This window comes from Natator depressus, chromosome 4 (assembly GCF_965152275.1).
Source record: "Natator depressus isolate rNatDep1 chromosome 4, rNatDep2.hap1, whole genome shotgun sequence".
NCBI lineage: Eukaryota > Metazoa > Chordata > Testudines > Cheloniidae > Natator > Natator depressus.
The window spans coordinates 120677194-120704288 of NC_134237.1; the positions used below are offsets into that span (position 1 = coordinate 120677194).

General features: G+C 43.1%; 1 protein-coding gene across 2 annotated transcripts in view; it reads right to left on the bottom strand.

The window, feature by feature from the left end:
* Positions 1-202: 202 nt before the first annotated feature.
* Positions 203-27095, bottom strand: part of MSANTD1 (Myb/SANT DNA binding domain containing 1) — a 34701-nt gene continuing 7808 nt past the window's right edge. For both annotated transcript variants that reach the window (XM_074950155.1, XM_074950154.1), the window contains exons 3-4: positions 20387-20671; positions 203-1432 (exon numbers count right to left, since the gene is read on the bottom strand). In XM_074950155.1, the coding sequence (XP_074806256.1) occupies positions 1192-1432; positions 20387-20671 (526 nt within the window). In that variant the 3' untranslated portion in view covers positions 203-1191. The remainder of the gene's footprint in view (positions 1433-20386; positions 20672-27095) is intronic.

Below are 27095 nucleotides of genomic sequence, written 5' to 3' on the forward strand. Positions count from 1 at the left end.
AAAGACAACAAGAATGCTGCTAGTACTTCATCTTGATGACTTCTATACCATCCTTTAGGATTTCAGCTGCCTCTTGTGGTATATTAATGTTGACCACCCTCCCTTCATTTAAACCACTCCTTATAATATACTACTTCCATGTACCGTATCAAAATTATTTCACCAGCAAGAGAGATTGTTCTGGAAAAGTGTTATTAAAAATAAATGTTATACCACACTTTGAGATACCCTGGATGACCCAAATATGTGGCTATTATATGTCTGTTTTGTGTTTTAGAATGAAAACTCCTTGAGGCAGTAGCAATATCTTCCACTGTTTTGCACTGTCCCAAGCACACTATATGCCCAGCAAATAATAAATAAGGTTATCTTTGTCTTTATTTCACTTGAGGGAGATCTATATATAGAATGTATACACACAGTACAATATGTTTCTTTTGTGATAGAGAATAAATGGAGTTTTCTAATTGTTCGTTGATCATAAAGTCAACTGATTCCAGTTAGTAATGAAAAAAACTATACATTTAATATGAAAAGGAACTTCAAGTACTTTCAATACAGTTTAGTATTCAGTATATAGTATTTATTTTTTTTATCAAAAGTGTATTTGGGAGATTATTTAATATTTCATTTTTGAGTACTGTTCATTTTTGCATGGAGTTTAAATGTCCTGTGTTTGGTGATCTCAACTAGCTCTTCACAAGAATCATAGTTCACGCCACACAACCTCTGCATGTGATTCAAAACTGAGTCTGGCTTGGACAAAGTCAGAAATGCAGTGAATGTGTCTGGAAAATACACTACTGTATTCTTCCACAGTAGGTCAGGTTGCAGACCTTGGTATGAAGCAGTACACAACACTGCTGCTTGTAAAATAATACCTGACCTTAGCATAAATAGTACAGTAAATTTCATTTCCCAGAGCTATTTGTCCCTTAACCATTCAGTACAAAAATAGTTACAATTAGGTATATATTGCACCAATTTCCTCACTGTTATTACTTAACTCCACAAGATCCTGGATAGCTCTCACCCTGCATTAACTGTTCTCTTTGTTTCACTAAGATTACACTAAGATTTTAATTTCCATAGAAAACATGGGAAAAGGGCAACAGACACACATAAGTTGTGTGATAGTGGATTTCTATAACATTGTTAAATAGTGTAGTTTAGCAGCATTCACAAAGGAAACTACACATTAGACTTGGAGATCATTTTCTCCAGTAGGTTCATCATTCTCTCCTGCAGCTGCAGGCTTTGAACTTGAATGATGTTTTGCTGATCTAGAATCCTGCGCACCTCCCTACAGGTTTCTTCCATAGCTCTGCTTAACTTCTTTTGTTCTTCCAACATGGCTTCCATTAGTTTTAGTTTCTTCTTTTGGAAACTACAGCTTTGAAGCTTTCTTTTCTTAACTGGTCTTTCTTCAGCTCTGAAATACAAATATTTTTTAAACATTAAAAACTCATACATCTGGTAAACTATAACTAGGGCCTAAAATTTTATAGCCCTTTCTTGATCAAGTTATGTCTACTAGGGCTGATAAAAACCAACTTTATCCTACTATAGCTTTTAAAAAGTGCATTTTTACAGTTATATCATTTAGAAAAAGTTACTACTGAGCTTCTGGAAAAGAGCCAGGAATTTCCTTGTTTTTAACAAGGGTTTACTTTACATAATGCAAGTCAGAATATTTGCCTTTTATCAGATATTTCTTACCCTTTAAGCACCAAAGTTTTATTGTGAGAGGTTGGTTACTGTCTTTGAAGAACCCATCTTGTTAAAAATATATTTATACTGGACTTGGAATTCTAACTCCATAGCTACAGTAAACATCTCATCACCAGGCACTGCTACTTTAGGGCAAGATTGTAGCCCATTGTTACAGATCCTGCAGAGCTCTGCACCAATGAGGCTGTTCCCACTGTGGTGTAAGCCAAATCTCAAATTGTGTCCTTGCAGTACTTTCTCTTTGTGTCCCTCAATCAGTCCTTAAATTGCTGCCTGTAATTTGCCCAGAGACCCACCACCATATAGGGAGGTGTCTGGTAAGAGAAATTAACTACTACTAGACAAAATAAAGTTCTTCAGAAAATCAAATAGACTATTTCTGATCTTTGGAGAAAAATCTATGAGTTAAGTCAGCTCAACTCAAAGGCTACGTAGGTGGATAAGACTACACATCCAGCCATGTTATAAATTAGCTGATGTGCCTCTGCCTGGATGTGTCAGAGCTCCCTCACCTAGGGAAATAGCATCTTTAATAGCATGCACCTGCTGTATGTCCTTATCTGAAATCTGTAGGATTGTTACTTTTTTTTTCTTTTGGGGTGGGGGGATGTCACATCTTCACAAATCGCTATTTGCTCAATGGTGTATCAAGATCAGTTTCTGGGTTTTGGAATATAGTGCTCAAATTGTTACTCAATTAGCAAGGGTCCTCACTCAGTGCACCACCTCTGAATGGTCAGTGCTAGTCAGTCTTCTACACTGGGGCTTTGCAGCAGCAATGTAATGAAGAAGAAAGAGGGGTTACAGACAAACAGTAACTCGTTCCCCAAATGTATTGCCACCAAAGAATGACACTGACCTTCGCCCTTGTTCATTCTACTTCAGAGCCTACTTGTAAACAGTACTTCATAAGTGGAGAAAAACTGGGAGACTGTTAAGGGAGGGAGTGAAAGGGGTATTTGTATCCTCAGTCTGTGGAAAGTAGGGATCAAGAAAATTGTGTGCGCCTCTCAACTGTCAATCACTGCTCAAAAGGTTTCTGTGACCATGTGGCTAAGCACAAATCTCCTAGTGTGTGGCTCTGTAGAGGCAATACTGTTGGAGAACAAGAGCAACTACTGGTATGATGATCTGGAAGGAAACAGAGAAAATAATTGCTGATAAAATTTGGAGATCATGATTGGCAGAATAGTAAATGATGATGAGGACAGGGCAGTCATTTAGAGTGATCTGTGTTCTCCTAGTAAGGTAGGCCCAATCAAACAAAATGTGTTTTAATACAGCCAAATGCAAGGTCAGACATCTAGGAATGACGAATGCAATACATAATAGGGGTCTGTAATAAATATAAAGGGAAGGGTAACCACGTTTCTGTATACAGTGCTATAAAATCCCTCCTGGCCAGAGGCAAAACCCTTTCACCTGTAAAGGGTTAAGAAGCTAAGGTAACCTTGCTGGCACCTGATGCAAAATGACCAATGAGGGGACAAGATACTTTCAAATCTGGAGGGGGGCGGGGAACAAAGGGTTCTGTCAGTCTGTGTGATGCTTTTGCCGGGAACAGATCAGGAATGCAGCCTTACAACTCCTGTAAAGTTAGTAAGTAATGTAGCTAGAAAATGCGTTAGACTTTCTTTTGTTTAATGGCTTGTAAAATACGCTGTGCTGGAGGGAATGTATATTCCTGTTTTTGTGTCTTTTTGTAACTTAAGGTTTTGCCTAGAGGGATTCTCTATGTTTTGAATCTGATTACCCTGTAGTATTTACCATCCTGATTTTACAGAGGTGATTCTTTTACCTTTTCTTTAATTAAAATTCTTCTTTTAAGAACCTGATTGATTTTTCATTGTTCTTAAGATCCAAGGGTTTGGGCTGTGTTCACCTGTACCAATTGGTGAGGATTATTATCAAGCCTTCCCCAGGAAAGGGGGTGTAGGGTTTGGGGGGGGGGATATTTTGGGGGAAGACGTCTCCAAGTGATCTCTTTCCCTGTTCTTTGTTTAAAACACTTGGTGGTGGCAGCATACTGTTCAAGGACAAGGGCAAGTTTGTACCTTGGGGAAGTTTTAAACCTAAGCTGGTAAGAATAAGCTTAGGGGGTCTTTCGTGCAGGTCCCCACATCTGTACCCTAGAGTTCAGAGTGGGGAAGGAACCTTGACAGGGTCTGTATCCTGGAAAATAGTGACGGAAATAGATTTAGGTTTCATAGTGGACAAACTCCTCAACATGAGTTCCAAAGGTGATGCTGTGGCAAAAAAGGGCTAATTCATTGGATGTATTAACAGGGGAGTAGTGAGTAGGAAGGTGATTTTACTTGTGTGTATGGCATTGGTGAGACCAGTACTAGAATACTGTGTCCATTTCTGGTGTGCATATTTTTTAAAAGATGCTGAAAAATTGGAGAGGGTGAAGAGAAGAGCCAGAAAAATTATTTGTGGGCTGGAGAAAATGCCTTAAAGAGCTCAATCTGGTTAGTTTATCAAAAAGAAGATAAAGAGCTGACTTGATCCTAATGAATAAGAACCTTCAAGGGGAGAAAATACTGGGCACTAAAGGACTCTTCGGTCTAGTGCAGAAAGGCATAACAAGAACCAGTGGCTGGAAGTTAAAGCCAGGCAAATTCAAAATAGAAATACTTGTGATTAATCATTGGAACGGACTACCAGGGAAATGGTGCATTATCTAGCTCTTGATGTCTTCAAATCAAGACTGAATACCTCTGTGGAATACATGATTTAGACAAAAACAGAGGTGAAAGTAAGCCAGTATGCACTGGTACGGTGTACCGGTAAGAGCCGGTGCGCCGTACCAGGACCGGCTTTCCGAGAGGGCAATTTAAAGCCCTGGGGTAGCGGCGGCGGGGCTGTGGCGGGGATTTAAAGGGCCCCAGAGCTCCAGCCGCTGCTACCCCCCCCCCCCGGGGCCCTTTAAATCCCGGCCTGAGCCCTGCTGCCTGAGCCCTGGAGTAGCGGCGGCAGGGCTCTGGTGGGGATTTAAAGGGCCCCGGAGCTCCAGGCGCTGCTACTGCCCCGGGGCCCTTTTAATCCCCGCCTGAGCCCTGCTGCCCAAGCCCTGGGGTAGGGGTAGGGGGGCTCTGGCGGGGATTTAAAGGGCCCCGGAGCTCCAGCCACCGCTACTGCCCCGGCCCTTTAAATCCCCGCCGGAGCCCTGCTGCCGAAGCCCTGGGGTAGCGGCGGTGGGGCTCCGTCGAGCATTTAAAGGGCCAGGGCGGTAGCGGCAGCTGGAGCTCTGGGGCCCTTTAAATCCCCAATGGAGCCCGGTCACCACTGCAGCAGGGCTCAGGCGGGGATTTAAAGGGCTCGGGGCTCCGGCAGCTGCTACCACAGCGGAGCCCCAGGCCCTTTAAAGCTCTGCTAGAGCCCATAGCCCCAGGGTAGCGGTGGCTATCGCCCCCGAACCCCGAGGCTCCCAGCCGCCTGTGCAGCTGGTAGCTCGGGGGTGATTTAAAGGGCCCCAGACTCCCAGCTGCCACTACTGCAGCTGGAGCCCTGGCCCTTTAAATCAAGATTTAAAGGGCCCGGGGATTTAAGGCCCTGCCTCTTCCGGTTGAGGCCACGCCCCCTGCTCAGGACTCTGGCATACCGGTAAGTCTTCTAACTTACTTTCACCCCTGGATAAAAACAAGTCATTGGGCTCAGTATTGGAATAACTGAGTGAAATTATATGATCTGTGTTATACAATAGGTCAGATTAGATGATATGATGACCCTTCCTGGTGTTAAAATCTATTAAAATAGTTCCCTTCCCCACCCGCTCCCAATATGAGAGAAATGGCAATATAGATAGCACCTCAGTGACATAAACAAGTCTATAAATTGTGTTCTGTCACTATTTTAACAATTAACAGTCAGGCATATAAATTCTTCCTCAGAGAGAAAAAATGTTTTCAATCAAATAAAATCTATTTATAGTGTAGTTGGCAATTTGATTTGGGGGGGGGGCGGGGGTTCACTAGGATACACTATTACATAAAGCTGTCAGATGTTTTATGGTTATTGCAATATAATGCAAGTTCTGTTAGTTCCCAAGAGCAAGACTCAAATAAAAATAGGTACCCCATTAAAAGAAAACAGATTCCAAGTATTTCATCTCATCTACAAAATACTAGAAAATTCATTTGTTCTCATGTTAGTCACATTACAGCTCAGCAGCAAAATGTAAGTTTTTTTTGTTTGTTTTTTTTGTTTGTTTTTTTTACAAGAGGGTCTCAGACTCTAAGGAATTCAGACAAAATGCACACATCTAGCTTAAACTACTTTTTGCTTTAAAAAAGAGAACATATATTTATACTGATCAAAGTGTAAATCTTGGCACTTTCTAATATTATAAGAGTTGAATATTAAATCCAGTATTTTAAAAAATTGTCATAAGATACACAACTGCCTTCTGCTGCATTAAAAGATATTTGGTAAGCTGACAAAGCAGGCACAAAGCTATTTTGGGGAACTTAAAAGTTTTCAAAGGTTTAAAGGTTAACTTAAGAAACACCTGTTTGAAATTTTTTACTCATTCATTGTTGCAAGTAACACTTAAGATAACTATAACTAAAGAAGAGAAAATTATTTACAGTTCACTTTGTGCATTTGACAACTCTGTGTATAGCTATGTATAGTTTCACTATAGTCAGTTTCTCCTGCTTCTGTGTGTTTCAGAAACCAACAGGAGAGAGATAAACATTTAAAAAATAGAAACATACAGGGATAAAAATACCAAAGTTGACGGGAGGACTTAGGGATGGACGCAAGCTGTTTTTCACTCAAGGACCCAATGCTGCTTTTAATTCATTTTTAAAAAACTAAATAGATTAATTTAAAATCTAAATAGATTTGACATTGTCCCTTTAGTGAAAAGGACATATGCAAAAAATCAGAATGGATCCAAATTCTATAGCTAATTCTTCTCTCCCTTGCTGCTCATTCCCAACTGTTGCTGATATATAGGATGATAAGTTAATTCCTCAAGATGAAATCACTTCTTAGCTCAGTATTTTCCATACTACCGCTAAAACAAATAGCTTCTCTCTCAACATGGCAACTGCCAGTGACTTTAATCCAGCAGTTGTCATTAGCAGCATTTCATGTCAGTCAAAATATAAGAATCTCCACCCTTTTCAGTTTAAATTATTATCAAGAGAACTGATGGAATTGTAGGATTCAGGCTTCTCTAAAGAGGTCAATCTATATAGCTTTTAAAAAAATACCTTATGACAATAACTCCCCCCTCTTTTTATCCCCTTCCAAATATAGGTACCATTTATGCTGCATGTTTGTGTCACCTTTGGTCATGAAGGACAACAACTGCTTGTACAAGCAGGCTATGTCACTCATCTGACATAGTTATTCAAAACCATCAAGTTGTGTCTACAGAGCAACTTTTTTCACAGCACAACTGTGTGTCCAACTTGTGCACTTCCACATCTACCATGTTTGTTTAAAGGGGGTCAGTAGTACTGCATTGTGGGAAAATCTGGGTAGCCCTCTTATACTACTGCAGCAAGGGATAGAGTGTCCAGAGGGCATGCACATTAGTATTTTGTGGAGTAATATATTCGGGAGGTCCTACCACCCAGATTGGTGGGAGAAAGTCAGACCAGCCAACCTAGTCAAATAGCCACAGTTACAGGAAGACAGTAAGTCTAGGCTGATGGCAAAAGCAAAACATGGTTAACTGCCATATGGACATACAACACATTTATAGCCACCTATGTAATTAAGCGGTTATATACTCTTTGAAGTTAGAATAATTTGGACTACACACAGTCCTTTGAGTTTACCAACTGGGTAAGCACAGCTTAAATTGTTTTTGACTGAACCAGATTCTAACACTATTTGGCCAACTAGTGAGAATGAAACCAAATCATTTAGAAGCAAGTTCGAAACACATTTTAACCTAGGTCTCTTAGCTAGAGCACAGCTTTTAACACCTCAACACTTGCTGGCCAAACTGGTTAACTCCTGTTCAGCCACAGCAGAGTGTAAACCTGTTGTAAGGCCTGTATAAATCAGGACAACATCCACCTCAGAAAACCAAAACCTTTTATCATCATTTTTGGCCTGACCACACTACAGTGAAACTTAGCTAGTGCTTTCATGCAACTTGTCACATGGTTTTCCTAATCAGTTGGAACAAGAACTGTGCTCTAAACCTGCTATTACACCGCATGCCACAGACAACCTAGGACTGCATCTACATTTGCAAATTTTATGGACAAAATTCACTACCGGTGCAGCTCTTCTAGTAGTAGAAATAGTAGAAACTGTAGTTACCAGTGTATCATGAAATCTTGCTTTGAGTGGCCTTTTCTACACCAACTATTTTAGAGAAATCTTCCACTATTGCACTGGCACTGGAGCAAATAAAAAACAGCCACCAGTATTCTCACTGCAGGGGATGGGTTCTTCAGTCCCCCAGACTGTAGGAGGCAGATGTTTTGGTTGGCTGGGTTGACACTCCAGATAATTCCTCCCACTGAAGATCCCCTCCAGAATTTCCACTGCCTGCAAAGGTAAAGTAGCCTAGGAGTCAGGTCTTCTGTAGACTGTCCATAACCTGATTAATCTTTTCTTCTTTTTCCTTTTTGTTCTAGGGCCTCTTTCCATCAGCTCTCCACTCTTTTAGTTTGGGGTTACTCGCTTTTTAAAGGTCATTTAAATTTACTTTACAGGGCTCTGGGAATTTCTGGGAACATTCTACCAAGCGCCGCCTCTCAAATTAGCTCCTGGCAATGGATGAAAAAGCAAAAAAGAAGGGAAAGGGCAGAGTCAGTACCCTGTGCTCAGCACCCTTGGCCAAGTATATTAAAAGGGAAAGTGTTCCTTTTGCACCCTTAACCTTGGTGATACCATGGTTACAAAGCAGGCCACCAGCCCACCCCAACAGGATAGCATGGTGGCAGCTGTGGACAGACGAGGGGTCCAGAAAGACAAAATATTGACAAAAGTGCTCTGGACACTGGGGGCTCATACCATGGCCACTGATGCAGACTAGGCCCCATCACCAGGTGAAAGCAGGCAGTCAGCCTGGCCTGACAGGACAGCAAAGTGGCAGCTATAGACAAGTGAAGGGCCCAGAAAAACAAGGTGCTATGGAAAAAAGCACCCTGGACACCAGGGGCTCAATCCACGGCCACTAATGTAAACTGGCTCCATCACCAGATGTCCCATCCCAAGAGGACAGACCAGGAAGGATCCAGGTGCTCCAGCCAACAGAACTGGTTTAGGGTAACTCCCTGGGGCTCCAGTCATCCCTCCAGCAGACAAAGCACCATGACAAGGGGCAGTACATATAGCCAGGGACCTCCCTCATTCTGCCACAGGCCGTGCTGCACCCCCTCTGATCCTCAGGGGTCCCGAGAACCAACAGTGTCACAGAGAAACCAGTATCTCACCATTGCCCCTTTTTCCCTTTACAGTGGGGTTGATGTGGCCATTTTGGACCCAGGTGGCCATTTTAGAACACGCTCTTGGCAGAGCCTCAGCAGCAGCCATCTTAGGGCCCTCATCTCACAGAAGAAACGGGCACAGGACGAGACAAACATACAGGCCACTCTTCATCCATTTCCCCATCCTTCTTCCTGATGTCTAGGTGGTGGGGAAAAGGGACCAGAAAGAAGATAATAAAGAATCTGAGGTGAAGGAAATCCAAGAGGATCACCAGGGAACTCTTTTTCCCTGAACAGTATTATAAGTCTATTCTGAGAAAACCAATAAGGCAATTGCTTATCTTCCTTGATACTCAGCCAAAAAGGGGTTGAGGATGAGGAGGATGTCAGAGAGACAAAATACCCATAAATAAGTTCCAGTGAACTCTACAGGTGACACTTACATTCTCACCCTGGCCTTATACCTTAAGGCTGTAAAAGTGGAATGGGAAAACCTGACTAAGTCAAAGAGTTTGACAAAAAGAGCAAAAATCTATAACGTCCACTAGTCAAAAAGTGTTCTTGGTGGTTTTACCTAAAATGGACGCAGTCTTGTCAACTCTCATCAAGGACACTGTCTTCCACACTGAAGGGGACTTCCTACTGACAGAAGGTGGAATCAGTCTTATGCAGAGACTATGAAGTGGCCTCAGCACCACTCAGAGCCTCAGCAACAGACACCTATTTTTGCCAGAGCAGTACTTGCTTATATTGAGTCCTCTCAGACATTCTCAAAAAAGTGAAAAGATCCAAGGGATTGGGCTCCTCAAAGAAAACCTCTAACATATGCTCTAGTTTCAGATGCTTTCAGGTTCTCCACCTGATCAATCGTGTCCAATGCAGTGGCAAGAGGGTGTATTTGGCCACTGACACGGAAGGCAGATATTTCCACAGAACAGGTTTCAGTTTCCATGTCCCTGAGGGAAAAAACCTTATCAGGGAACCAGTGGAAAGACCTGCTCCAAATCACAGGACAAACCAAAAAAATCTGTCTCCTCTGTTAATGGTAACAAACTCAGAATAGTTTTTAACCCATCTTTTCACTCTAGGCTGCCCATTCAAGGTTATGGAGCTTCATACAGATATGGTTGGAGACACAACAGATTGTCTAAGAATGGTTGGGGGAAAGCCAGCTCCAATAAACTTTGTGACACCTTCTCCATGAATGCTCTTAAGAATAATCAAGGGCTCCACAACCTTCCCCTCGGAAGCAATCTATCTCTTTTTGTTCTCACCTGGTTTGCCTCCACCACAGACAAATGTGGAAGAGAGATCATTTCCCAGGGTTATGCCATAGAACTTAGAAAGACCTTCTGCCCCAGATGTCTTCTCTCTCAATAATCAAGAAGCTGTCCTAGATTTAAAGACTCAACAAGTCAATCCACTCTCACAAGTCCAAAAGGAGACCGCTTAGTCCACCCTGGCAGCCATCACACAGGGGGATTTCCTAACCTCCTTGGACTTGATTGTGCACATATTTCCTCACCCCCATCTTTCCAACCCACAAACAGTACCTCCAGTTTGCATAGTACACTCTGCACATACATACAATGCCCTTCTTTTTGGCATGCCACGACCTCTATGGTATTCACAATGGTCCTGGTGGTAATAGTGGCATCCCTGCATTTTGATGATATCCTGTAAGAGTCCCTTCCCTACAGAAGTCAGTCAGGGATGCTCAATTGACAGTACATACCTTTCAACAGCATGGGTTTATAATCAATCCAAAGAAAAGCCAGATCATCCCTACACAGACCATAGAACACCTGGGGGTTTTGCTGAACACCACACTCCACAGGGCTTTCCTCTCCAGAGACAGGCAGGCATGGATTCTGGAGCAAACATACAAGTCCACACTCCTGCATGAAGGACTTACTGCTACATAGTATTATGTTCGTTTTCGTGCATATACCTAGCCTCATGGGCAAATTTTCATTTCAATTGTTTACACTACTACATACTGATCTCCTCTACTCTCTGTAAGACTTCCCTCCATAGTAAATGGTCTCTCAGATGGTGGTTACATCTGAAGAGGGACACCATAACGATGGATGCTAGTTTGAGGGGATGGGAGTTCACAGAACCCAACACATTGTACAAGGTTAGTGGTCAGGGATAGAATCTCATTATGTCATTAATCATTTGGAACTGTGAGTGATTTGTCTAGCTCCTCCAGCACTCCTTCCCACTTAAAACTCCAGACACATACTTGTATTCACAGACAATACCACTGCCATGACATACATGAATGGACAAGGGGGCACACAGTCATGCTGGTTACAAACAGAAACCATAACCTTTTTCAGTTAGGCTGAGAGATACATTGTCAGTTCTAACCATGCATATCAAAGGGAAACTGAATTCCATGGCAGATTGCCTCAGCCGCAGAAGAGCAGTCCAAGGGGTGTGATGTCTCCACCAGAGGGAGTTCAATGACATAATCAAGACTTTTGGGAAACTAATATGGGATTTCTTTGCATCCAGTTCCAACACCAAGACAAATAGCTTCTATAGAAGGAGCAGAGATCTTTGGGCCAGGAGAATTAACATCTTCTCCCACGTGTGGCCAAAGGCTCTTCTATTTGCATTCCCTCCTTTTCCCATGATAACATGCAAGATCCAACCGTCACAGCAACAACAAGCTACAATGATTTTGACCACACTCCACTGGCCCAGACAACCTTGTTTTTTCAGACCTCAAGTTGCTGTCTGCAGCCCCTCCACTACCACTACAATTCATTCCAGATTTATTATCACAGGGCAATCTGTTCCATGGCAACCCAGCATCTGGAATCTGACTGCCTGATTACTGAGTGGTCACATTAAAAAACACTGCAGAGGCAACACTATTGTCTTCCACAGCAGCAGCAATATTGTCCTCAGTGCCCATTTGATCAGCCTTTCCCTCTTCCGAGGCACCACACTACTCCAGAAAGAGGGATAGATCAGAAATCAGTTGGGCTTGGGGTTCGGCCAGTCCACATGACTTCCCCTGGCACCCTTCAAGGGCCCATTTTGACTCCTTGGTCAGAGTACTGTTCCAGTCATTGCTCCTCCCTCCTCATCTCTCCCCACTGGGGACAAGCTGGCCTGCTTCACAGTGCTTGGGGCTCAATCACCACTGACAGCTGGTTCCAAAGCACCATCAGTTTGGGTTATGCCATTCAGTTCCTCTCCACACCTGCTTCCCCTCCCTCCCCCTTCAGGAACCCCCTCTCATGAGATACTGTTCCTTGAGCAGGGTCTGTTTTCTGCTGGCTTTGGGAGCAGTGGAGGAGGTTCCACCAAAACACCAGGGTCATGGCTTCTACTCCGGATACCAAAATGCAAGGGAGGAGTAAGACCCATCCTCGACCTTCACAGCCTCAACAAATATATCAGGTACATGAGGTTCTCAATGGTCACTCTATCTACTGTTCTTCCTGCATTGTCTCCGAAAGACTGGTTTGCTGCTCTGGACCGTCAGGACAACTACTTTCATGTGGTGATTTTGCTGAGCCACAGAAAGTTCCTTTGATTTGTTGTGGCAGACCACCACTTTGAGTACACAGGGCTTCAACTCAGCCTCTCTTCAGCCCCCATATTTTTACTGAATGCATGGTCGTTGTTATGGCGTATCTCAGGAAGAAGGGAATTCACATCTGAACAACTGAGAGGCAGATCCAGAGATGAAGGTTTTGCTCATGTTGGCACCATACTGTGCTTTCTCGACCATCTAGGTCTCAATCCTAAACACTGGAAAGTCAACCTTAGCCCACACTCAAAAATTGAGTTTATTGGGGTCCTGTTAGATTCCACGACATCTAGAACATTTTTGCCCACCAACCATTTTCAGAGAATTCACCATCTTTGCCTTAGTCTGCAGTCTTAGCCTTCCATGACAGTTTAGATGTATCTGAGGCCTTGGACCACATGTCCGCTTTCATGCAGGTGATCTAGTTTGCAAGGTTGCATCTTTGCCCCTTTCAAATGTGGCTCAGGACAGTCTACTGTCCTACTTTTCATCCTCTAGACTGACTAATTTGTCTTCCTTCACTGGTCCTGGACTCCTTGCAATTGTGGATGCATCCAGAGAATGTTTGCCAAGGCATTCCCTGTGTCCTGCCCTTGCCAACCACGTCACTTATTACCAATGCCTCCCTGATGGGTTGTGGGGTGCATCTGAGGGTCACTGAAAGTACAGGGACTGTGATTGGAGTAGGAGGCCTCACTCCATATCAATGTGCTGGAGCTTTGGACCATCTGCAATGCGTGTCAAGCTTTTTGGTACCATATCACAGACTCAAGTGGTTCACATACTTACTGACAATACCACTGCGATGTACTATGTGAATGAACAAACAAAGGGGAGCACACTCTGGGTTGCTATGCCTAGAGGCGATCAGGCTGAGACAGTTCTGCAACAAGGAGAACATCGCTCTGATAGCTGTTCACTTGCTTGGAGTTCAGAATTATCTCGCAGACCATCTCAGCGGGTATTTTTCCCTGAGTCACAAATGGTCCCTGAAGACAATGACCTTTGGGTCATCTTCACTGCTTGGGGCATCCCAATGTTCAACCTGTTTGCTACAAGGGACAACAGGAAATCCAATGCCACGTTCTGCTCTTAAGAGGGCCTCAAGTACAGAAAGACTGGTTTGCTGCTCTGGACCTTCAGGACAACTACTTTCATGTGGCGATTTTGCTGAGCCACAGAAAGTTCCTTTGATTTGTTGTGGCAGAACACCACTTTGAGTACACAGGGCTTCAATTCGGCCTCTCTTCAGCCCCCATATTTTTACTGAATGCATGGTCGTTGTTATGGCATATCTCAGGAAGAAGGCAATTCACATCTGAACAACTGAGAGGCAGATCCAGAGATGAAGGTTTTGCTCATGTTGGCACCATACTGTGCTTTCTCGACCATCTGGGTCTCAATCCTAAACACTGGAAAGTCAACCTTAGCCCACGCTCAAAAATTGAGTTTATTGGGGTCCTGTTAGATTCCCTGTCTGAAGCTTTCCACCTCACCTGTCAGTTGGCTGTCCTGCATGCCTTTTCCCCAATCCTGATCATACCTCAAGCTCAAGGCAGATTGGGCCAGGCTCATTCTCATCGCCCCAGCATGGCCAAGACAGTGCTGGTTCTCCAACATTTTTGCACTCTCTATTCAGCCTCCCATACTACCGCTTCCTCCCCATCCCAACTTAGTCACTCAGAACCAGCGCAGCACCTTGCATCCTTCACTCAGCTCCCTGCATCTCACAGTGTGTCTGCTGCATGGCTGAATGAGGAGGAAGAGCAGTGTTCGGCAGCTGTCCAACAGGTCCTCCTTAACAGTAAAAAAGCATCCACTAGGATGGCCTATCCAGCGAAATGGAAATGATTTTCAGTGTGGTCATTAAGCCAACAGAAGCCAACCAATACTGGCCTCTATCTAGGACATTTTGGAATACCTGCTGCACCTTCAGTTGTTGGGGCTAGTGTTTAGTTCATTGAAAGTGCATCTGGCAGCGATATCAGCATTTTATCCCCCCATTCAGGGGGAAAAAAAATCAGTCTTCTCCAATGCCATGGTAACAAGATTCTTAAAAGGGCTCCTCTGTCTACATCCACCCAGTCTGAGAGCCAGTTCCTCTATGGGAACCTTAACACAGTCATAGCGTCCTTACTGGGATCTCTGCTCGAGCCCCTGGTGTCTTGTCCCGTTCTGTATTGTGTCAGAAAACTGCATTCCAGGCAGCGATAACCTCTGCAAAGAGTGTGAGAGAGTTGCAGACTCTTATAGCAGAGCCTCCTATACACAATTTTCCGAAGACAAGGTGACTCTATGATCCACCCACAATTTTTGTCTAAAGTGGTCTCTCAGTTTCATTTGAACCACATGGTATATTTACTTGTGTTCTCTTCTAAGCCGCACTCATCTCTGGAGAAGCAGCATCTCCATACCTTAGATGTCCAGTGACGGACATCTTTTATTTGGACAGGACTAAACCATTTCATGTTTTACCTCATTTGTTTGTGACATATGCAGATCACATGAAAGGTCATGTGGTCTCTTTGCAGATGATCTCCAAATGGATAACATCCTGCATCAAAAATGCATATGAAATAGCCTCAGCTATGCCCCTTCAGCAGATGTGAGTTCATTCTACGAGGGCGCAAGCAACATCCATAGCATGCCTCAGTGACATTTCCATATTGGCAAAAAGAAAAGAGTACTTGTGGCACCTTAGAGACTAACCAATTTATTTGAGCATAGGCTTTCATGAGCTACAGCTCACTTCATCGGATGCATACTGTGGAAAGTGTAGAAGATCTTATTATATACACACAAAGCATGAAAAAATACCTCCTCCCACCCCACTCTCCTGCTGGTAATAGCTTATCTAAAATGATCACTCTCCTTACAATGTGTATGATAAACAAGTTGGGCCATTTCCAGCACAAATCCAGGTTCTCTCACCCCCAACCCCCCCCACAAACTCAGTCCCCTGCTGGTAATAGCTTATCTAAAGTGACCACTCTCCTTACAGTGTGTATGATAATCAAAGTACAAGGTGATGATACAGTTCTGTGGTGACCTGGAATCCTATTTTCGACGTCTCCGACTCAAGGAATATTTCCAACATATCTCTGAACAACATACTAATCCACGGAGACCTCCCTACCAACACTACAAAAAGAAGGATTCTAGATGGACTCCTCCTGAAGGTCAAAACAGCAGACTGGACTTCTACATAGAGTGCTTCCGCCGACGTGCACGGGCTGAAATTGTGGAAAAGCAGCATCACTTGCCCCATAACCTCAGCCGTGTGGAACACAATGCCATCCACAGCCTCAGAAACAACTCAGACATCATAATCAAAAAGGCTGACAAAGGAGGTGCTGTTGTCATCATGAATAGGTCGGAATATGAACAAGAGGCTGCTCGGCAGCTCTCCAACACCACTTTCTACAAGCCATTACCCTATGATCCCACTGAGAGTTACCAAAAGCAACTACAGCATTTGCTCAAGAAACTCCCTGAAAAAGCACAAGATCAAATCCGCACAGACACACCCCTGGAACCCCGACCTGGGATATTCTATCTACTACCCAAGATCCATAAACCTGGAAATCCTGGGCGCCTCATCATCTCAGGCATTGGCACCCTGACAGCAGGATTGTCTGGCTATGTAGACTCCCTCCTCAGGCCCTATACTACCAGCACTCCCAGCTACCTTCGAGACACCACTGACTTCCTGAGGAAACTACAATCCATCGGTGATCTTCCTGATAACACCATCCTGGCCACTATGGATGTAGAAGCCCTCTACACCAACATTCCACACAAAGATGGACTACAAGCCGTCAAGAACACTATCCCTGATAATATCACGGCTAACCTGGTGGCTGAACTTTGTGACTTTGTCCTTACCCATAACTATTTTACATTTGGGGACAATGTATACCTTCAGATCAGCGGCACTGCTATGGGTACCCGCATGGCCCCACAGTATGCCAACATTTTTATGGCTGATTTAGAACAACGCTTCCTCAGCTCTCGTCCCCTAACGCCCCTACTCTACTTGCGCTATATTGATGACATCTTCATCATCTGGACCCATGGAAAAGAAGCCCTTGAGGAATTCCACCATGATTTCAACAATTTCCATCCCACCATCAACCTCAGCCTGGTCCAGTCCACACAAGAGATCCACTTCCTGGACACTACAGTGCTAATAAACAATGGTCACATAAACACCACCCTATACCGGAAACCTACTGACCGCTATTCCTACCTACATGCCTCCAGCTTTCACCCTGACCACACCACATGATCCATCGTCTACAGCCAAGCTCTGCGATACAACCGCATTTGCTCCAACCCCTCAGACAGAGACAGACACCTACAAGATCTCTATCAAGCATTCTTACAACTACAATACCCACCTGCGGAAGTGAAGAAACAGATTGATAGAGCCAGAAGAGTTCCCAGAAGTCACCTACTACAGGACAGGCCTAATAAAGAAAATAACAGAACGCCACTAGCCGTCACCTTCAGCCCCCAACTAAAACCCCTCCAACGCATTATTAAGGATCTACAACCTATCCTGAAGGATGACCCAACACTCTCACAAATCTTGGGAGACAGGCCAGTCCTTGCCTACAGACAGCCCCCCAAACTGAAGCAAATACTCACCAGCAACCACATACCACACAACAGAACCACTAACCCAGGAACCTATCCTTGCAACAAAGCCCGTTGTCAACTGTGCCCACATATCTATTCAGGGGACACCATCACAGGGCCTAATAACATCAGCCACACTATCAGAAGCTCGTTCACCTGCACATCCACCAGTGTGATATATGTCATCATGTGCCAGCAATGCCCCTCTGCCATGTACATTGGTCAAACTGGACAGTCTCTACGTAAAAGAGTAAATGGACACAAATCAGATGTCAAGAATTACAACATTCATAAACCAGTTGGAGAACACTTCAATCTCTCTGATCACGCGATTACAGACATGAAAGTCGCTATTTTACAACAAAAAAACTTCAAATCCAGACTCCAGCGAGAAACTGCTGAATTGGAATTCATTTGCAAATTGGATACAATTAACTTAGGCTTGAATAGAGACTGGGAGTGGCTTAGTCATTATGCAAGGTAGCCTATTTCCCCTTGTTTTTTCCTACCCCCCCCCCCCAGACGTTCTTGTTAAACCCTGGATTTGTGCTGGAAATGGCCCACCTTGATTATCATACACAATGTAAGGAGTGTGGTCACTTTGGATAAGCTATTACCAGCAGGAGAGTGAGTTTGTGTGTGTATGGGGGTGGGGGGGTGAGAAAACCTGGATTTGTGCTGGAAATGGCCCAACTTGATCATCATACACATTGTAAGGAGAGTGATCACTTTAGATAAGCTATTACCAGCAGGAGAGTGGGGTGGGACGCTTATTTTTTCATGCTTTGTGTGTATATAATAAGATCTTCTACACTTTCCACAGTATGCATCCGATGAAGTGAGCTGTAGCTCATGAAAGCTTATGCTCAAATAAATTGGTTAGTCTCTAAGGTGCCACAAGTACTCCTTTTCTTTTTGCGAATACAGACTAACACGGCTGTTACTCTGAAATTTCCATATTGGACATTTTCAGGGCTGCTGTGTGTCACTGATACATACATTCACAAACCATTACACCATAACCACATCTTCCAGGGCAGATGCAAGCTTTAGTACCATGGGCCTGTAGTCCTTATTTAGGTAGATTATGAGCGCTACTTCCTGGCGAGGGATACTACTTGTGAGTCACCTAAGTGGAATATACATCTGTATCTACTTGAAGAAGAAGAAACCGTTACTTACTGTAACGTGTTCTTTGACTCAGATGTGTATTCCACAACCCACCCTCCATCCCCTCTGCATCGGAATCTTGTGTCTGGGCATTTGGTGAGAAGGAACTGAGGGGGGGCAAGACGGCACTACATCACATAACCAAAGGAGGAGTGATGGCCATGAGGTGCAAATGCCGCCCCTCTGTGGGTACTGCTAGGCAAATTTCTCCTGCTCCAATGTGCTGGTATTGCACACACCTAAGTGGAATACACGTTGGCACCATATCTCAAAGAACCATAGTTAAAATAAGTCACCATTTCTTTCCTGACTCCCTTTCAGATAGTGGCATCTTTTACATTATGCTCTTATAACCCACCCAGAAATACTTCTAGTGCAAAATGAGGCTCATTCTATTCCCAGATACAAAAGACTGTAATACCTATCACAAGTATCACTTTTAGCTGCTGGCAGTCCAAGGTTCAAACATCCTGCAGTTTTTCCTCAAGCCAGATGGACGAATACCTCAAACATTTTTTAAAAATACCTTGTTTGTGTCAGCAAACATTCTACTGATTGTGTTTACAGGTAGATGTGTTTGTAGACAATGAATTTTACGTTATTATAGAATATTTGCAGAAATCAAATTTTGAATTTGCAGAAGAAACATGATTCTAGGAGTTATGCTGATCCAGTCAAGAAAGTTTGAATATCAGACATCAAATACTTACAATGAACTGGTAATTGTACAAGAATTACTTGTGAATTGATATATGGCTACAGACCAAGAGTTATTCACAGACATTACTCTGTAAATACTTGTAAACAGGAAATACATTTAAAATCATCAGCTGCTTAGGGACAGCTACACTCATTGAAAGTAGTAGTCTCAGCTCTACTCCCTCAGCTCTCAAACTACTCAAATGCAGGCCTGAAAGCCCATTAATCCAGACTAGTTCGTGTGGTTTTGATTCTAGTTCAACAGTTTCACTATTGCATGACTGATTTGTAATTTTACTGTTATCCATAAAATCTTCCTATTGCACAGACTCATGATAAGGATCTCTAGGATGAACTTAATATTTTCTTCTGACAGAAGACTGCAATCAGTTCTTATTTCCACCACGTTTTTGGGATGAAAACAGAGAGCAGTGAAGTCTGAAATGTGAGTCGTGTCTACAGCACTGCTTTAGGCTGAAATCATGCTGTCCAGGGGATTCAAATGTTATCAACAACAGAAAAGCATGTTTGCATTCCTCATACTATTACTTGAAAGAACTAACATTTTAAATTATATTTAATTTAATTATATTTAAAAGTGGCTGCAATGCACTTTAAAAGATGCTTGTTGGAAAACTGAAGTATAACTGATAATTACATCAAGTCTGAACAAATACTCGATTTGCATTTTTAAAGCTCTCTCTCTCTCTCTCTCTCTCTCACACACACACACACTTTAATAATAGTTGACTCTATTGAAATATCATACTCATATTGAGGGTAATAGCAATGGCTAGAGCAAGGCAAAATACAGCTAAGAAACATGTTATACTTCCTACTCTGCTACTCTGAAACTTCCTACATTGTTATACATATGCACTGCAGTACTAGCCTGGGCCACTCCTACCTTGGTAGAAATGCTATGCCTCTCATAAGCAGAGGGACCCATGCTAAATTTTGACAATGCTGCGTGGTGTTTTGTGGTGCTGACCTATCCCCACAGACAAAAACAAACAAAAACAAAACCCTTAGTCTAGCTGTTTAGGTAAAGACCAGCAAACTCATCTCACTTGTGACTTAAGAAAAGCAATGGCAAGAGTGATTAATGTAAACATTCTAGAGTTTTCCAATTACACAACAGAACTAGTCTAATGTGTGAAATATGAGAAAGGAAAATAAAAAATTCCACCTCAACTTATAAGAAAGTAAGCTTGATGAGCTCTCTGAATGTTCATCTTCAAAACATTCTTCCCTTCCTTCGTACGTAAACTGGTTATACGGCAAGTACAGAGGTGTAGACTTAGCTGATGGAGACTGCGAGGCCTCAGTCTGTGATGTAGAAGGGCCTGGTTGCTGACTTTCATGCATTTTCACATCACTGTGGTCTGATACTTTAGACAGGATTCTATCAATGGTTTTGTAATAAGGCCAGTCAGGTGCGACGGTTTCACTATCAGTCATGCATTTTAATTTCCTGTAAAGGCATACAAGAGAAAGGTCTGATAACACAGAAACAAGCATTTCATACAGATCTTAAACCTCTATCTCAAAAATCTGTTTCAGTCACAAAAAGATAACTCTGATCATTTGACAGGCAAACTGAAAATCCTTAATAAGAATAACATTAGACAGCAGTTTTTGGCCTTTGATATCAAGTGAGATCATCAGTTTATTTTCATGATTTTGTCCAGTGGTGAAAAGGTGCACGTTACCCCAAGTTGAGTTCAATACCAGTACTGAAAAATAACAGTTTCTACTAGCGAAGAGAATTCATTTAAATAATTTAATAATGAATACGCTTGTTATAACAGTGCTGGTTGCTCCCTCTTACAAAATGACAAATCTGATCAGGGTTTAAAACAGCATATTTTAATAAGAGTTACCAAACAGTAGATCGCGATCGACTGGTCGATCCTGGAGCCTCTGCCAGTCAACCATGATCTCCGGCCGCTAAATGTCCAGCGGCACAGCAGGGTTAAGGCAGGCTCCCTGCCTGCCCTGGCCCCATGCTGCTCCCAGAAGTAGTCAGCACACCCCTGAGGCCTCGGGGGAGGGAAGGGCAGGGGTCTCCACGCGCTGCTCCTGCCTACAAGCACCACCCCCACAGCTCCCATTGGCCAGGAATGGGAGCTGTGGGGGCAGTGCTTGCAGAGAGTGCATGGAGCCATGTGCCCTCCCCCCAGAAGGGCCGCATGGGTGCGATGGCCACTTCTCGGAGTGGTGTAGGGCTGGGGCAGGCAGGGAGCCTGCCTTAGTCCTACTGCGCCACTGACCGGGAGCCGCCCGAGGTATGTGCTGCCCTGCGGGAACCTGTACCCTTCCCCTGAGCCCCCTCCCGGAGCCAGCACCCCATACCCACTCCTGCACCCTGAACCCCCTGCCCCAGACCTGAGCTTCCTCCCACAGCCAGCACCCCGTACCCTCTCCTGCATCCCAACACTCTGCCCCAGCCTGGAGCCCCCTCCTGCACTCAAACTTCCTCCCAGAATTGCACCCCTGACCCACTCCTGCACCCCTGCCCCAGGCTCAGCCTGGAGTCCTCTCCCACACTCTGAACCCCTAAGCCCCAGCCCAGAGCTTACACCCCCTCTCACACCCCAAACCCCTGCCCCAGCCTGGTGACAATGAGTAAGAGAGGAGACAGAGCAATGGAGGGAGGGGGGATGAAGTGAGTGGGGCGGGGCCTCAGGGAAAGGGTGGGGTAGATCCTGAGTTGCACTTAAATTCAAAAAGTGATCTTGTGCCTAAAAAGGTTGGAGACTACTGGGCTAGTGAGAGTACCCCAGCCCCCTGTAAATGGAATTAGAACTGACCAACTATGTCATAGGCTTTACTCTAACAGATAATGGAAATTCTCCCTTAGGTGAAGTGGCAGGAGAATCTGGAGAAGGAGGATCTGAAGATGCTGGAAAGTTCTGAATGGCTATGATGATCATCATAATGCCCAGAGTGGATATAAATCAATGTTTTTTTAAAAAAAAATATATATATATATATATATATTTTATACACACACACACACACACACACACAATTGATTATTATTTAAATCAGGTTTTTTTAAATAAATCTGTTTAAAATTAAATTTGAAATTATGACACCCTATGTCAAGACCTAAACTCACTATAATCCATTAAAATAATTTATATAAATAAAAAGAAGATCAGTGAGCCCTCCTCAAATTTTAATGAATTAGAGGGTGCTGCTTTTTTAACTATATACAGAATTAGGGCAGAAACATCTTTAATTTCTGAGGTTAAAATCAAGCTTTAAAATGTGTGTCAATGTCATGTGCTGCATTACTAAGGATCCATATTGTTCTCAGTCTTTATAATGGACCGAATATTGGTATTTAGATTTTCCAAATTTTGTACTTTTAGATTCTGCTGTGCAGAAAAACTTTTGCTTTAATTATTTTTGGTTTCAGTTAAGATAGAAATCAGAGAGAGAATATTTCCTTCATTTGGACTAGTTCATTTAAAGTCGAGAAACTGATTGGAAGTTGAAAAAGCATAAATGCTTGTTTCCTCTTCCAATCTATTAATAAAAGCCAGGTGGGAGAAAATAAGATCTACTAATTCTAAAAACGTGAAGGACATGAGGCCAGATTTTCACAATTTTCCGATTTAGGCTCCTAAGGATGCAGATAGCTGTCTAAAGGGTTTTTCAAAAATGCCTATGTTGATTATTTCTTTAATTCCTATTGATTTCAATGGGAATTGGGCACCTACCCTACTTACGCACTTTTGGAAACCCCACTAGGCATCTATCTACATCTTTAGGCATCTAAATACCTTTGAAAATCTGGCCCATGGTGACCAGAACCAATTTGTCTAATCACTAAATACACTTAATACTTCCTTTGTTTAATAAATCAGTTGATTTTACATAGAAGCATAGAATCGTAGGACTGGAAGGGACCTCAGGAGGTCTTCTAGTCCAGTCCTCTGCACTCAAGGCTGGACTAAGTATTATCTAGACCATCCCTGACAGGAGTTTGTCTAACTTGCTCTTAAAAATCTCCAGTGATGGAGATTCCACAAGTTCTGTAGGCAATTTATTCCAGTGCTTAACCACCCTGACAGTTAGAAAGTTTCTCCTAATGTCAGAGGTTAAAGAACAATTTCTCACTTCTCCTTGTAATAACCTTTTATATACATGTAAACTGTTATGTCCCCCTTCAGTCTTCTCTTCTCCAGACTAAACAATCTTTTCAATCTTCCCCGATATGTCATGTTTTCTAGACCTTTAATAATTTTTGTGGCTCTTCTCTGGACTTTGTCCAATTTGTCCACATTGTTTCTGAAGTGTGGTGCCCAGAACTGGACACAATACTCCAGCGGAGGCCTAATCAGCACAGAGTAGAGTGGAAGAATTACTTCTTGTGTCTTGCTTACAATACTCCTGCAAATAAATCCCAGAATGGTGCTTTGTTTTTTTGCAACAGTGTTACACTGTTGACTCATATGTTGCTTGTGATCCACTATGACCCCCAGATCACTTTCCGCAGTACTCCTCCCTAGGCAGTCATTTCTCATTTTGTATATGTGCAAATGATTGTTCCTTCTTGCATTTGTCCTTATTGAATTTCTTCCTGTTTACTTCAGACCAACCTGAAAAACATGTTTCCTGTACATTTAAAGTTGTTTAACTAATAAAAACAATTTTAAAATGCTGCTTTTGTATATTTTTAATTGAATTCCAAGCTGGTTCTGCCAAACAGAAAGAGGTTTCCACCTTCTGGAAACAGGAAGAGTACTGGGCTTGGATAGCTGATACAGTCCTTTTCTTGGGGAATACCACAACACATTTTTTCCTGGGTCCATCTGCTGGTAGGAAGATATAACACCCACTGCTTCAGCTGCCACTAGGACCATTAGAGGAAAATAAACTTTAACAACATGATAACAATGGTGACAAATAGAGATGTGAATGTGGAAAAATTGAAGTTCTTCCTTTCCAATGGTCCAGCATGTGGCTCGCAAACTAGGATGAAGTGACAACTACTGGCGGTACAGAAGTTAGGAACAACAAATTAGTTTGTTTGGGTTTTTAAGTAGTTTGTGTTCTTCTCTGAACTTTCGAAGTCTGATGAGGTTTTCCAGCTACTGGTGAGCTGCATATTATAGCAATGCATAGCAAAGCCTGCACAGCACAGTCTGTGTTCTTATTCTCTCTATGCATTCCAAATTTTAATTTCATACATGCTTTGCAAACTGCTGCTGTGATTTCACAATCAGATCAGATCACTGACAATATTATAGCTTCTTTGTTACAGAATACCTAACTATAGGACTGACTGTAAATGATCAACTTAATACCAAATACTTTTTGTTTAGTTTTTTAAATTCTTTGCAATAAAAGTATTTTTCTTCTATTGCTATACATTGCTAGGTACACACTGAACACCGCTACATACTTCACAAGGGTTTCCCCATGCAAGTTACAGCAGCTCAGTACTATGTATTGGCAAGGCCTCATGTGCTCAGATTTCATTGTTTTAATGCAGAAAATCTCAAATTGTATTATCAATAAACTCACAATCTTAACACTAAATAAAGACTATAATGATAATTAAAATCTGGGTTTTCAGTGGGAGCTGCTGTTTATTGAGCTTCAAAGTCTAAATTAGGAACACCGGGCTCTTTTTGACTGAGTAGAAACTTTTAAGGGTAGGTTTCAGAGTAACAGCCGTGTTAGTCTGTATTCGCAAAAAGAAAAGGAGTACTTGTGGCACCTTAGAGACTAACCAATTTATTTGAGCATTATGCTTATGCTCAAATAAACTGATTAGTCTCTAAGGTGCCACAAGTACTCCTTTTCTTTTAAGGATAGGACTATCCTGTTCTGAATCAGATTCAGTAGAATCTTTGCCAACTACGGCTCTGCTTTCAGATGTCATCAGTCTCTTTGTCTCTACAACAGCACTCAAATTACTCCCCCTGTATCACAGTCATCCATTATTATGATTTTGAGCTAAATCTCACATCCTTACTCCAGCAAAATTCCCATTAAAGGGAGCAGGAGTTTTGCTTGAGTAAATGTGTCAGGATTTTATTCTTTATGCTTAAGATCAGCTGTGCACCATGGCCCTCCCTTTATGTAGTACTATCACACTTTTGAAGAAATATCCGCAGATTTGTCCATCAGCTGCTAGAGGATGCTATTATTCAGAACTAGAGAGTGTCCGAACACTCCTCTTGCTCTAAATGCAGTGTGTGGATTTCTGTCTTGCTGCCATTGCTGCTTACTACAGCAACAGACTGGGAATATTGATCCCCACTGCAAACTGGGCAGGAGCACTCTGCTGACTTAAAAGGGGCAACAGTGAAGCTGATGGAGTCTGGACTCTGGGGTGGAGAAAGACAAGGGGATGATACATAGGGGAGAGGAAAAGATAGGGAGGGGGAGTTCAGAACAAGGGAAAAGAAGTGGGAACATGGCAGATAGAGGCAAACAAAGGTCACACTGGGTGAAACAATAGCATTTTATTCCAACTCTTTGTCTCTACAACAGCACTCAAATTACTCCCCCTGTATCACAGACATCCATTATTATGATTTTGCCAGAAACTGGGAATGGGTGATAGGGGATGGATAACTTGATGATTTCCTGTTCTGTTCTTTCCCTCTGGGACACCTGGCATTGGCCACTGTCGGAAGACAGGATACTGGGCTAGATGGACCTTTAGTCTGACCCAGTATGGTTGTTCTTATGTTCTATGCACATAAGCTTTATGATAAAATGATCAACCATAAAATAGCTAAGAATGTTAGTGTTAAATGGTCATCACCGGTTTCAGAGTTCACTCCTCTCATTTTAGAATCTTTTGCTGAGATTGGAAGTGGAGTCTGAGGAGAAGAGTGGGACAGCTGAGGCCTCTCACCTCTATCAGACCAAATTTATCCCTAACGTAGCTCAATTGAAATCAACAGACGGGAGTAATTAAGCTCACTGCTACTGTCTCCCAACTTAGTGAGTCAACATAGGATCAAGTCATTGGAGGATTTTCTTTGCAACTAAAGGCAAGATTCTTTTTAATGAAATATTAAATTCTATAGAAATGGACAGGACCAGAGTAATGCTAGTTTAGCGTGTTATCACCTACCTACTTAGTCTAACCCCAGAGGCAGTAGAGGGGTGATAGGACTCATGAATAAGGCTCAGATTTTGCCATGGATATTTTTAGTAAAAACCACAGACAGTCACAGGCAATAAACAAAAATTAATGGACGCTCATGACCTGTCTGTGGTTTTTACTAAAAATATCCTGGACAAAATGGGGAGGGAGGAGGATCCAGCACCCACAGTGGCTGGGGGCCCTGGGGTCCCCTTGTCCCCTCTCCCCCAGCAGTGGCTGGGAGTTCAGGGTCCCCACACCGCTAGCGGGAGCTCTGGGGTCTCCCCACTGCATGTGGGAGCTCTGGAGTTTCCCCACCACCTGCGGAGGCTGGGAGCTGCTGGGGGCCCGCCGCCAGCAGCAGCTGAGATCTGGGGGGCTGCCTGCTGACAGCTCCAGCCCCAGGGCAGAAAATGTCAGAGGTCTCTGAAAGTCACAGATTCTGTGACTTCCGTGACATAATCGTAGCTTTACCAATGAAAAAATAGAAGGAAGTAAACCTAGTATCTGCCTCTTGAGAAAAGACAGGGTATCAGGCACTCGGTCTACCCAAGACAGCAAATAGGGGGAGCCACAGCCTATACTGAAGAGAAGGCAGGTGGCTGTGATAGGGCTGAAGGGCCTAGTAAAGGAACTTTACATGTTTTGAGGCTTATCTAACAGGACTGTTGGCCCCTTACTGAAACTTTAGTGGTGTTTTTTGGTTTGCCTTCTCCCTGTACCAAAAGAAAGGGGAATGGCCAATGAGAAATCAAGATCCCGAGCCTGACAGTCCCCA